Here is an 11,458-nt window from a genome sequence, read left to right on the forward strand (position 1 = left end):
CTGCAAGCCATTCTGGGATGTGTAGTTCCTACTGCCTGAGGGCGGGCCGCGCGCGGCTTTCTGGGAAATGTAGTTCCCGGCTGAGGGGGAACAGAGTTTAGGGCTGGGAGGGCGCGGAGGCAGGCGCGCGGCGGGCAGGCCTGGAGGGGGCGGCTCCGCGTGGGCCTCGGAGGCTCCCGCCCAGCCGGAGGAGAGGTCACAGCGGGAGCCTGCTGCCGCCTTGCCGACGCCACCGCTATCGCTGCGAGGTCTGAGTGCAGGGGCTGAGCCATGGCCTACTGCCGGCAGGAAGGTAGGGAGAGCGGGCTGCCATGGAGACCGGCCTACGAGGGCCTGCAGGGGACACGCGGTTTTGCCACTCGCGCAGCCCCACAGGCCCCGGCGCCCCACGACCCCACTGCAGGCGCGGGCGACGCGAGGCGCGGCCCGGGGTACCCTCTTCGGGACCCTTGGGAGGGCCGGGCGGTGGGGTCGCCACCTCCGTTTTGCAGATGAGAAAACCGAGACCGAGAGAAACGAGGCTGGTCCAAGGTCACGGTGAGACTCGAACCCTGACCTCAAAAGGACCAGCACGTGGGAGATTTCATACACTAGGCTGAGGGGGCGAAGGAAGTGCGGAGCATGCTTCCCCTGCCTCGCGGTCGGGAATTTATTGTTACCGTCGCTCTTATCTGCACACCACGCGTTTCCATTTGTACCCGCTTTCTAACTGTCCCGAAAGAAAAGTTGCCACTCGGGTTAGGGGCTGTGCTGGAGTGGTAGACGTGCCACCGGCGGGGACGTTTATTGAGCCCCTATTATGTACCAGGCACTGTTCAAGAGCCTTTATATGGCTTTTCTCATGGATCTCGCAGCGATTTTTATCATTGTAAGTGAGGCTGTATTATTCTTATTTTACCCAAGAGTAGACCTTAATTTAGAGAGGTGACATTAAGTCCTGGAAGCTGGGGTTCGAGCGTCTGATCACACAGCTGCACTTCCCCAGTTTGGTGCCCACTGGATTCTAGGGGGCTGTCTGCTGGGACCCTCCTCCCCTCCCCTCCCCTCCCCTCCCCTCTCCAATAAAGTGCCCATCTCCTCCACCTGTCTCCTCTCTGCTTCTCTGTTCTTATCTCTACTGAAGAGCCCAGGAGTCTCTGGCTGGAGTCCCAGGGCCTCCTCACACACTGCCCCTAACTGGCTGTTCCTCCCTGAGCTGTCACCTGACCTCTGCAGGACCCAGCTTCCAGTCTTCTAAAATGAGACCTTGGTCTTCATTCATTCATTCATTCAGCAGATACTCCTGGGCATCTTCTCTGTGCCTGGAGATAGGTATGGTGGACACACAAGGACGCAAAGCTACGGAGAGAGTTGGCACTCACCCAGAAATCCTTTGGTGAACAGTCAGTCTGGTTCCCTCAGTTTAACTCAGGGAACTGAAGACCAGAGAAGGAGATGTCCTACCCCAGGTCACACATCCAGTTAGGAGAGTAGTTCAGTCTAAAATGTCAAGCCTTCTTCCCAGCACCTCATTCTGCTTCTAGACCTACCCCTTTCCTGGGTCATAAAGCCATAATCCTCACTGATATCTCTGCTGAGTGCTACTTTTATTGATTAATAACTGCACCATGAACAAAAGTCCTCAGCCCTCACCACTTTGTTCGACAGTAGGTCCCTTGTTTTTAATTTTCTTTCTCTGAGTCTCTAATGTACTTCATTTAGCAAATAACTTTGAGTTTTTTAGGTAGAATGAGGCCATGCAGATGAAGAAGATCCTTGCCTGTGAGGAGATAAAGAGTTGCAGGTTGTCTGGGAAGGAAAGGAGGTTTCCATCCCCCACCAAAGCATGGGTCCGCATCTTTTCTTGGGTCGAAGATCTCTCTCTCTGAGTTTGGGGACGAGAGTTGAAAGCCCTGGCCCCCTCTGGTTCCAGACTGATTTCTATCTACCCCGTCACTGCTGAGCCACACTGGCCTTTTGGTGGTTCCTTTGTCGGGTACATCTCTTCTCCAGCTCTTCCCAGGCTGGGCTGGCTCCCCGTTCTGTGCTCTGAGTGAGTCACGTGCTGATGCGAATTTACTCAGGGGTCCACCTACCACTCACATTCGAGGTATTCCACAGCCTGGACTCAGCCCTGCTCCCAGGCCTCAGACCACCCACACTTTTCCGCACCAGTGCCATGCGATTCCTTTCTTTAGTTCCCTCCTTTTCAAATGCCGCCTGCCCTCTCCTATTCCTCAACAAACGTTTATCGGGCACCTATGGTGTACCAGGCTCCGAGCACGTGGTGGTGATCACAGGTGACAGTCTGATTTGTGGTGTGCCAGAAGAGGTGGGCGCTCCTTCTGGGTTGAGATTCTGATGTGTAAGGGTCCTGTGTTTGTGTGTGCCCGTTCTGGGGGGAATGAGACCGCCCATCCTGGGGTTTTGGTTTTGTAATCTGGTTAATTGTAATGGTTAATGGTGACAACCATTCTGTCTTCGTGCCCTGTGGTGGGGCTGGGGTCTTCAGTGTCTGGTTTCTCCACTCATGTCGTGTCAACAACTATTGATTACCCGCCACATTCTGGATACCGTTCTAGGCTCTGGGAATACTGCAGTGGATGGGATACCCAAATCCCTGCTCCAGAAGAGCTGATATTTCAGCAGGGGAGACAGGTGTTATGGTCGGTGAGGAAAAGCACTTTGGAGAAAAAGAAGGCAGGCTGGGGGGTGGGGGGAGGTGGTCAGGGAAGGCAGCCTCTGAGCAGGAGGAGGAGGTATAAAGGCAGGGAGAGGTGGCTATAAGGGTATCTGGAAAGTGCTCCCAGAGGGTGAGAGCAGCCTATGCACAGGCCAGAGGTAGGTGTGCACCCAGCACGTCCAGTAAAGGCAAGGAGGTACGGTACAGTAGTGGAGGGAGCCATTGGTGGGAGATGGGGTCTTGGCGGTGACGGATTGCAGATCTTTCTGGATGTATTTGAAGGTAGAGCCAATCAGATTTAATGATGGAGGTTGAGAGAAAGGAGTCCAGGATGGCCGTTCAGAGAGTAAAACTACTGAATTGGGGGTGTCTTAGTATCCAGCTGCTCAATCAGGCTTTCTGTCCTCAACCTCACCCTTAAGTCCTGTTTTCCAGAGTGGGTCCTGGGACCCCCAATTCCTGCCTTTACTGGGGTCCTGGAGTGGGAACAGACTTTCTTCTAACCGACTTTCCCTTCTTGTGACTTTGGTTTTTTTCTCCCAAATTTACTTATTTTGACAGAGGCAGAGACAGCACACGGGGGGGGGCAGAGAGAGAGGGAGACAGAATCCCAACCAGGCCCTGCAACGTCAGCGCAGAGTCTGATGCCCAATGCGGGGCTCAAACCTGCGAAACTGCAAGACCATGACCCGAGCTGAAACCAAGAGTCAGACGCTTAACTGACTGAGCCATCCAGGTGCCCTTTCCCTTCTTGTGACTTTGGGGTCAGCTTCCTGTGACGTCAGAGAGCACTTCTCTGTCAGCTTTCCCACTTCCAGAACTCTACTGATCTCTCTGGCCTGTGATGGTCTCTTTTCTTGGCCATTTTATCCTTGTCATTTGATGCTGTTTTAAAAATTACTGTCTTTTGAGTGGGATTTCAGGTGAGAGCAGAAACTCATTTCACCCCTTTTGTTTAAGTAAAGTCCTGAGACTCTTGCCCTGACCACAGGAAGACGACAGGCTGAGCTGCTGGGGGACCTGTTTCCTTAGGCCCCGAGAATGTGCCTAGATCACAGCTGTTAGGTGCTTAAGCCCAGATTTGAACTCCAGTCCTAAAACAATGTGATATTGATGCCACTTGGCCAGACCTTCCGAAGCTGGGCTTCTGTCTCAGGCTCAGAGCTATGCTTCTGTTCCTTCCACGCATGGTTTCCAGCCCTTACAACAGTCCACGCAACAAAAGGAGCCTCATCTGGATACCAGGACTGGGGATGCAAAGAAATGTCCCTGCCCAGAAAGCAGTCGGATCGCCCAGGGGACCAGCTCTCCTGTGTTATTTGTGAACTACCTCGGTGGTAGTATTTTGTTAGAGCAGCCTGAGCGGACCAAGACACCCATCAGGGTAGGAAAAGTGCCACTCCGTGAGGCTCAGAATCCTTACACTGTCTGCTGGACAGAGCTCAGCAGGACCATCCCCCCACCCCCACCCCAGCACTTCATCTCTGTCCATGAAGCCTCTAAGACAGGTTCAGCCACCAAATTCAACTAAAGGTATCACGAAATTTAATTTAAAACATCTAAATAAAAATCCACTAAGTAAAGAGAGTAGGGGAAGAGGCAAGGAGCAGCAAGATCCAGTACTTTTCTCTCAAGGCACTTGGAATCTGCAAGATGGTCCAGAGGAAGCTAATTTTGCTCATGTGGTTGCTGAGTGCATAAACAGGAACTTTCTTCTAGGCGACTGGGTAACCACCTGCTGAAGGGCAAGGACAAATTCTAGGGAACCAAACCTCACTCAGTGAAGGACCCAGAGGGGCTCTGCTGTGCTCTGGTGAGAAAAGCAGGCAGAGAGGCCCTGACCATCTTGCACACTTCCCAGCTGTGTGGCCTTGGCCTGGTAGTAATGTTGAGGGCTCCAACCCAGAAGTTCACTGTCAGGGACAGGACCGCAGTTCAGCCTGTGTAGGGACAGCTACAGTTTAACAAGCATGAGAGCAGAAACCTCAGGTGGGCTGGAGGTCCGGACCCCGTGCGTGCCAAGGCTCGTCCGTCCTTACTGTTCGTTACCCCATGTGAGGGATCCTGGGGAAGCACGGGACTCTGTCCCCTGAACTGTCCTCACTGGAGGTGTTGCTCTGGTTTTAGCCCCAATAACCTTCCCCAAGCATCTTCCTTAAATACTCAAGCTCAATGTGGGCCCAAACCTTGTTCCTTGGCTTCTCTTAGCAAGCCTAAATGTAAGGGGAAAACAACTGAAATAATCAGAGAAAGTGCCAGCAGCTCTCAGAGAGCCACATTTCTGCAGGCCCAGCCTCTGCCCCCATTGTAGCTCACCCTTCAGGCCACTGACCGAGGCCCTGTCCAGGGCCCCGTTTGGGTGGGACCTGAAGTCTCCTTAAATGCCAGGCACCTCCCGTCCCCTTCCCATATTTCATGCATCAGAATGGGGAGTCACTAGGGTTGTTGAATTTGTCCTTGCCCTTCAGCAAGTGGGTACCCAGTAGCTTAGAAGAAAGTTCCTGTTAATGTACTCAGAAAACATGTTTTTGATTCTTGGGGCAGGAATTGAATTGGTATTTACTGTACAAAACAGTTATTCCTGCCCAAAGCACACAGAGCTCTCGGGACAGTGTCCAGGTCATACCGAGTACTCAGTTTGGCTGTTGTTTGTATTCCTGTGTGTGTTGGGGATGGGGGCAGTGTGGGTCTGTGCAAAGGATCTCCACAGCGCGGTCTTTGGAGACACTCAGAGCTGGGTTCAAATTCCAGTTGTGCGTGAGCCCGGGTACATCACTTCCCAGAGCCTTAGGCTCCTGCTGCCTCCTGTCACAGTGCTGACGGGATGGCAAGAGGGAGCTGACGCACAGGACCCAGACAGGGGCCGGCCCCAGTCTGCCAACAACAGGGACTGCAGGGCACACTGATCACCACACATGCGTGGAGTGCTGAAGACAAGGTCCTCCTACGCACACCAGGACTATCAGGCAGACACCTGCTGGTGGTTAGCTGATAGCCAGGGGTTTTTAGGGAGGTGAGGTAGTATTGGCAGCTGGAAGGTACAGGGGAGAGCTGGGAGGGGGGCGGGCAGCTGAGGGGCCTGCCTGCCCATTCCAGCTGGATGGTTTTGAGTATCTGCTCTAGGCTGGGTTTTCTGCTGTATAAAAAGCCCTGGGTCACACCCATCCTGGTTCAGTCGATGTTGATTCCCTTTTCTATGCTTACCCAGCATCCCTTGAGGAGAAGCCCCTCCTAGAGCATGCCTTTGGCTCCCATGGGTCTGAAAGTTCAGGACCCTCTGGCAAGCCAGGCACGTAGGGCCAGGGGCTCTGGCCTGACCAAGGCCCTGTTCACATGAAGAGCTGGCTTCCTGATGCCGGTCCCTGTGAGGCCTCAGTCCTGACCCAGTCTGCTATGTGTAGTTTGGGTGATTGTTCTGAAAAATAACACACTGCAAATTGTTGACAGTGTTATCACAGAAGTGGATAACATCAGCACTTCGGGAGATGGCTTCTCCTCCCCCTTGCTGGGGCATCGCCCCAGGCCTCGTGGGCTGTGGGGAACTGCCGCAGTGTTCCCCACCATCATGACCCCTTCTTTCTGGCCACAGTTAGGGGCCAAGAGGCTAGAGGGAGTCTTGACTGTGGTCACTCTCAGATCACCTGTGTCTCCAGCCTTTCAGAGGTAGGTGACCAGGATATTTTCCCACAAGGAGTCTTCTTGGACACCCTTAAGTGGCTACATCAGCCAGTGGGCTGCTGGCCGGGCACCCACATCACTGCCCTCTCCTCTTGTCAAATTTTCGGTCTCCTTAGACTTTGTCTGCATTCTGAACACTGTGGGTAAACCCCTAGGGGGCTAGAAGCAAGCCTTTTCCTGTCCCTTCCACCCCTTCCCCACCCACATTCATTTGAGCCCTAATGGGATTAGGTGAGGTGGCCCTAGTGAGTCTCTTCGTTCCACTAGAGCTTGTGGCTCCCGCCGGGCCTGGGGAAGTGGGGAGACCTAGCAGGTTGATGAGGGCATCCTAGGTGGATGGGACATAACGGGGACAGTCAGAGTGCCACAGAAGATCTGAGAAGGGACTGCTCCTTTCTTGATGGGAAGAAAGGAGTTGTTGCACCACTGAATGATCAGCAGATCTGGGGAGGAAAAGCAGTGTGCATTTGGTTGGATCGGGCATTTCGTCCCTTGCCCGGAGGGTGCGTATGGCATCTTCTTCCTCACCTTCCTCACCCGTAACCTTGGTGGAGTTTTTGTTTCAGTTGTGGGCACTCAGTAGCAGTGGCTGCTAGACTGTCGTACAGACTCAGTGATGCAGCCCAGGGAGGGCATTTGGATGGTCATGCTTTGCTTTGGGGTTTTGCATGGGAAGCCTTAAAACATGGTTTGTTTGGCTTCCTTGGGTTTGGGGCTGTGTGGCTGATCTCGAGTGAAGCATTTTTTCCTCTGTTCTCCCAATGCTAGGGAAGGATCGAATCATATTCGTGACCAAAGAAGACCATGAAACTCCAAGCAATGCAGAGCTGGTGGCTGATGACCCCAACGACCCATACGAGGAGCACGGTGAGCGACACGGGCCTCCCGGGGACCCACAGACCCTCCCTGGGGGAAGTGTTCACAATTCCTTTCCCATTTTGTCCTGGCCAAGCTTGAGTGTTTGGGTGCCCCTCTCAGCCGAGGACTGTCTCCTGGGACAGTGAGGCACCTCGTCAGAGGTACGAGAGGCTGTCCTGAGTGCTGTCTAGCCCTCGTGCTGATGCACGTCCCTGGCTATTAGGCCAGAGCCCGAGTCTCTCCTGAAGCCTTCTGCCTCGTTTTCTTCTGAGGTTTTACGCCGACTAACACTGGCTAGATGTGTCCGGATGACAAAGTTTTAGGCAGGGGTGCGGGCAGTCATGGATTCCACTGTTGCGGGCAGGTCATGGTGATGGACCTTCCTGCTCAGTCGGGCTGCCAGGCTGAACTATGCCGCCTCTGCAGACTATACGCAAGCAAGCGTGTAAGAGTCCCAACACCTTGATCCGCAAGGTGGCAAGGTCTGCTCTCTCCTTGTACATGCTCCAGGAAGCACCTTTCCCAGAAAGCTCACTCGAGATAGAGGTACAGCCTTCCAGCAGCAGGGTCCAGCTCACCTAGTCAGAACCATTGCACACAGTTTAGTTAATGGTCATTTGGTCATTTGGCCCTCGGGTGCCACTCTGAAGGCTTTAGACTGCTGGGCTCACTGGAACTTGCCCAGCGTATGTAAGGCTGACAGTCATATCGTAAATAGTCCTCAGTGTGCCAGCCTAAAGCCGTGTCTGACACCTGTGATGCTAACTAACAAAGCTCCCAGTGCTGACTAGTGATAAACACAGTTGAAAAGCTTGCGACAGCAGCCTGCGGAGTTTGGGCTCCTGATGGGAATTTTTCAGACGCTGACTGAAGTGTAAGTTCTTGGGTGGGACACCTGACGTGTTACCCTTGCTGCTCCTGGGGGTTAGAGTAGAGTAGAGCTGAGGCTGTGTGTCCAGCACCCTGCCGGGGATGCTGGGAGGGACAGATGCTCTAGCAGGTTTCCCAGTTTTGAGCCTTCAGAGGCAGCATTTGAATATAGGCACCTTATTTTATCGTGCTTTGTAGACAGTGCGTTTTTCACAAATTGAAGGTTTGTGGAGACCTTGCTTCAAGCATGTCTTTTGGTGCCATTTCTTCCACAGCATTTGCTCACTTCATGTCTCCGTGTCACATTTTGGTAATTTTAGCAAATAGTTCAAACCTTTTCGTTATTATATTTGTTAGGGTGATTCTGTGATCAGTGATCTTTGATGCTACTATTGTAATTTTCTGGGGTGCCATGAACCATGTCCACGTAAGAAAGGAAATTTAACCGATAAGTGTTGTGTGTGTTGTGACCGCTCCACCAGCTGGCTCCTCCTCCTCTCCCTCTCGGTGGATCTGTCTCCCCATTCCCTGGCTAGACAGTATGAAAACAGGCCAGGTAATAATCCGACTATAGCCTCTAGTTGTGCAGTCTCTCATGTCACATCAAAAATTAGAAAATGATTGAGTTAGTGAGGAAGGCATGTCAAGAGCCAAGATAGGCTAAAAACTAGGTTTCTTAAACCAAACAGTTAGCCAAGTTGTGAATGCAAAGGAAAAGCTCTTAAAGGAAATGAAAAGTGCTACTCCAGTGAACACAAGTGGTAAAAAAGCTAACAGCCTTTTTGCTAATATGAAGAAAGTTTTAATGGTCTGGATAGATCACACCAGCCATTAAGCCAAAGCCTAGTCGAGAACGAGGTCCTGACTCTCTTCCATTCTGTGAAGGCTGGGCAAGGTGAGAAAACTGCAGAAGAGTAGGAACCTAGCTAAGGTTGGTTCATGATTTCATGATGTAAAAGCCATCTTCATGACATAAGTGCAAGGTGAGGCAGCTAGTGCTCATGTAGAAGCTGCAGCAAGTTGTCCAGAAGATCTAGCTGAGATCATTAATGACGGTGCAGGAACGAGACAACAGATTTTCAATGTAGATGAAACTGACTTCTGTTGGAGGTAGATGCCATCTGGGACTTTCATAGTTAGACAGAAGTCAGTGCCTGGCTTCAAAGGACAGGCTGACTCTCTTGTTAGGATGCTAATGCAGTGGGAATGTTAAGTTGAAGCCAGCGCTCACTTACGTTCCAAAAATTCTAGGGCCCTTAAGAATTTGAATGTAAGGGGACCAGAGAGCAGAAGAAAGAGATCAATACCTCAGCTTCTTAAGGTGTTGGGGCTTTGAAAAAGCTTCTCGCTAACCAACTCAACGATGGCTTCTACTTTGGATTAAATGATTTCCAATTTTTAGTTCTCGGAGCACAGCCACAGCCATCACACTGGGAGGCGACTTAGAATACAGATCAGTGCTGTGCATGGAGAAAGCTGCCGACGGTGGCTTCTCTCCAGCTGATGCTGCGTTTGAACCCAATCCAGATCGAGAGGTAGGTCCACAGACAAGGGCCTAGCAGGCAACAGTTTCTACAGTCCTGACCTCCTGAGTAGCTTTCAAAGACTGCACTTGATTTTACTTTTTGAGAAACCATAGAGAGTCTGTCTCACATTGTCCTTGCTCATCTTCCTGTTCTAGGATTGATCCTGCCAAATGGAGACATTAACTGGAACTGCCCGTGCCTTGGGGGAATGGCCAGTGGCCCCTGTGGGGAACAGTTCAAGTCGGCCTTTTCCTGCTTCCATTATAGCACAGAGGATGTCAAGGGGTCAGACTGTGTAGACCAGTTCCGGGCCATGCAGGAATGCATGCAGAAATACCCCGACCTCTATCCCCAGGAGGATGAGGAAGAGGAAGAGAAGAAGCCCCCGGAACGCTTAGAAGAGACAACTCCCACTGAGGCCACTGCAACCAAAGAAGAAGAGGGGTCAAGCTAATGAAAGCCACAAGGTGCTGGGCTCCAGTCCTCCTTCAGAGTGATATGAACCTTCGTAAGATGCCTTCTGGTCATTCTCTGAGAAAGTGTCTCTCCCTCTGTTGTTCTGTGCACTATAACGTACAAAATAACTTATTTTGATGATCAGGGGTCTTGGTCCTTTGACATATACACTGGAAAAAATGTACGTGTGTCTCACATAAACCTATCAGCAAATGTAGCTGTCACTTTTGAAGTCTCAGATTATCCTGAATTTTGCCTCTTTGAAATAACGTGCTGACTATGCTCAGCAACTAAAAATCATTATCTGGGAGTGTCTTGTGTGTGAGCCGATTTATTCTGATTGATTATATTCCCTTTTAGATTTTATACCCCTGTGGGAAGTGAAATAGAAACAAAACCATCTTCCTTTAAAAATGCTGGAGTGGGGCCATTCCCAATACAAGGCCAGATGATCAGATAGTTATTTCTCATGAACCACCTTGACCTTGAGTATATGAGGAGGTACTGTATTTCATTACTGATGCATTTTGGTTTCAATTTTCATTTTGAGCTCCAGATTTCCCGTGTTCATTTTGAGCTCCAGAAACTGGAGCTTTGGACCCTCTGATTCATAATCCCTTTCTAAGTGAAGAGAAAGGCTGGTTTTGCTGTTGTTGTTCTTCCATAAGCCCTGGTTTGGGCCCTGTTTTCACACTGGCTCTGTGTCAGCCTGTTCAATGCAATGTTCTTGAGAGGTGGGGACCTAATTGTTACCAAAGTAGCAGCCAAGAGAAGAAATGGTGTGAAGTAAGTAGTCAATTAAAAAGAAAACATGATTTTTACCTGGTGTTGAGTGTGTCCTTTGTTTTTACTAACTAAAAATGTTTTTGATGTAAGGAAATACAAATATGAAAAGTTCATTGAAACTCCTCCTTGAAGACTGAAACTCCTTGAAAGTTCATTGAAACTCCTCCAGCTGGAGTCTGTTAAAATTTTCTGTGTTGAATTCATAGCAAGCCGGCTGTGTTTGTCAGTGAGCAGATCCTTCACACAGATTCTGCAGTTAACATGTGAGGTAGGGAAGGCTGTTCCCTTGTTGAAGGTAAGGAGCTGCTGCCCTTGCAAGTTAAGTAACTAGTCAAAGACAACTGTAGGACAAATTCCAGGCCTTGATGTAGTAAGGTCTTGTTTGTCCCAGGTGTCTTAGTCGTCTATTGCCGTGGAAAAAGTTACCTTAAAACTCAGCAGCTTGAAACAAACATTTATTAACTAATAGTTTCTGTTGGTCAGGGGTCTGGGCACAGCTTACCTGGGGCCTGGGGCTGGGAGTCTTACAAGGCTGTGATCAAGGTGTCAGCCAGGGCTGTGACCATCTCAGGGCCTGACAGACCTTCCAAAATCACTCAGGTGGTTTGGGGATGAATTCAGT

The 11,458-nt window shown here is 50.9% G+C and overlaps 1 protein-coding gene across 1 annotated transcript; it reads left to right on the forward strand.

Annotated features, from left to right (window-relative positions):
• The first annotated feature begins 97 nt into the window (after positions 1-97).
• On the forward strand, positions 98-10,871 carry CHCHD4 (coiled-coil-helix-coiled-coil-helix domain containing 4). The gene is made up of 3 exons (XM_077763712.1): positions 98-292; positions 7,109-7,207; positions 9,750-10,871. Exons 1-3 carry the CDS (start codon positions 271-273, stop codon positions 10,046-10,048), a joined length of 420 nt encoding a protein of 139 aa, XP_077619838.1. The 5' UTR covers positions 98-270; the 3' UTR covers positions 10,049-10,871.
• Positions 10,872-11,458: the final 587 nt, after the last annotated feature.

This window comes from Crocuta crocuta, unplaced genomic scaffold (assembly GCF_008692635.1).
Source record: "Crocuta crocuta isolate KB4526 unplaced genomic scaffold, BGI_CrCroc_1.0 scaffold184, whole genome shotgun sequence".
Lineage (NCBI taxonomy): Eukaryota > Metazoa > Chordata > Mammalia > Carnivora > Hyaenidae > Crocuta > Crocuta crocuta.

Bases quoted from the DNA above. Each gene is read 5' to 3' on its own strand.
- CHCHD4 (XM_077763712.1), top strand. From the start codon at position 271: ATGGCCTACTGCCGGCAGGAAG. The intron at 293-7,108 runs GTAGGGAGAGCG...TCCCAATGCTAG, and splicing joins GGCCTACTGCCGGCAGGAAG to GGAAGGATCGAATCATATTC. The intron at 7,208-9,749 runs GTGAGCGACACG...TTCCTGTTCTAG, and splicing joins CGACCCATACGAGGAGCACG to GATTGATCCTGCCAAATGGA.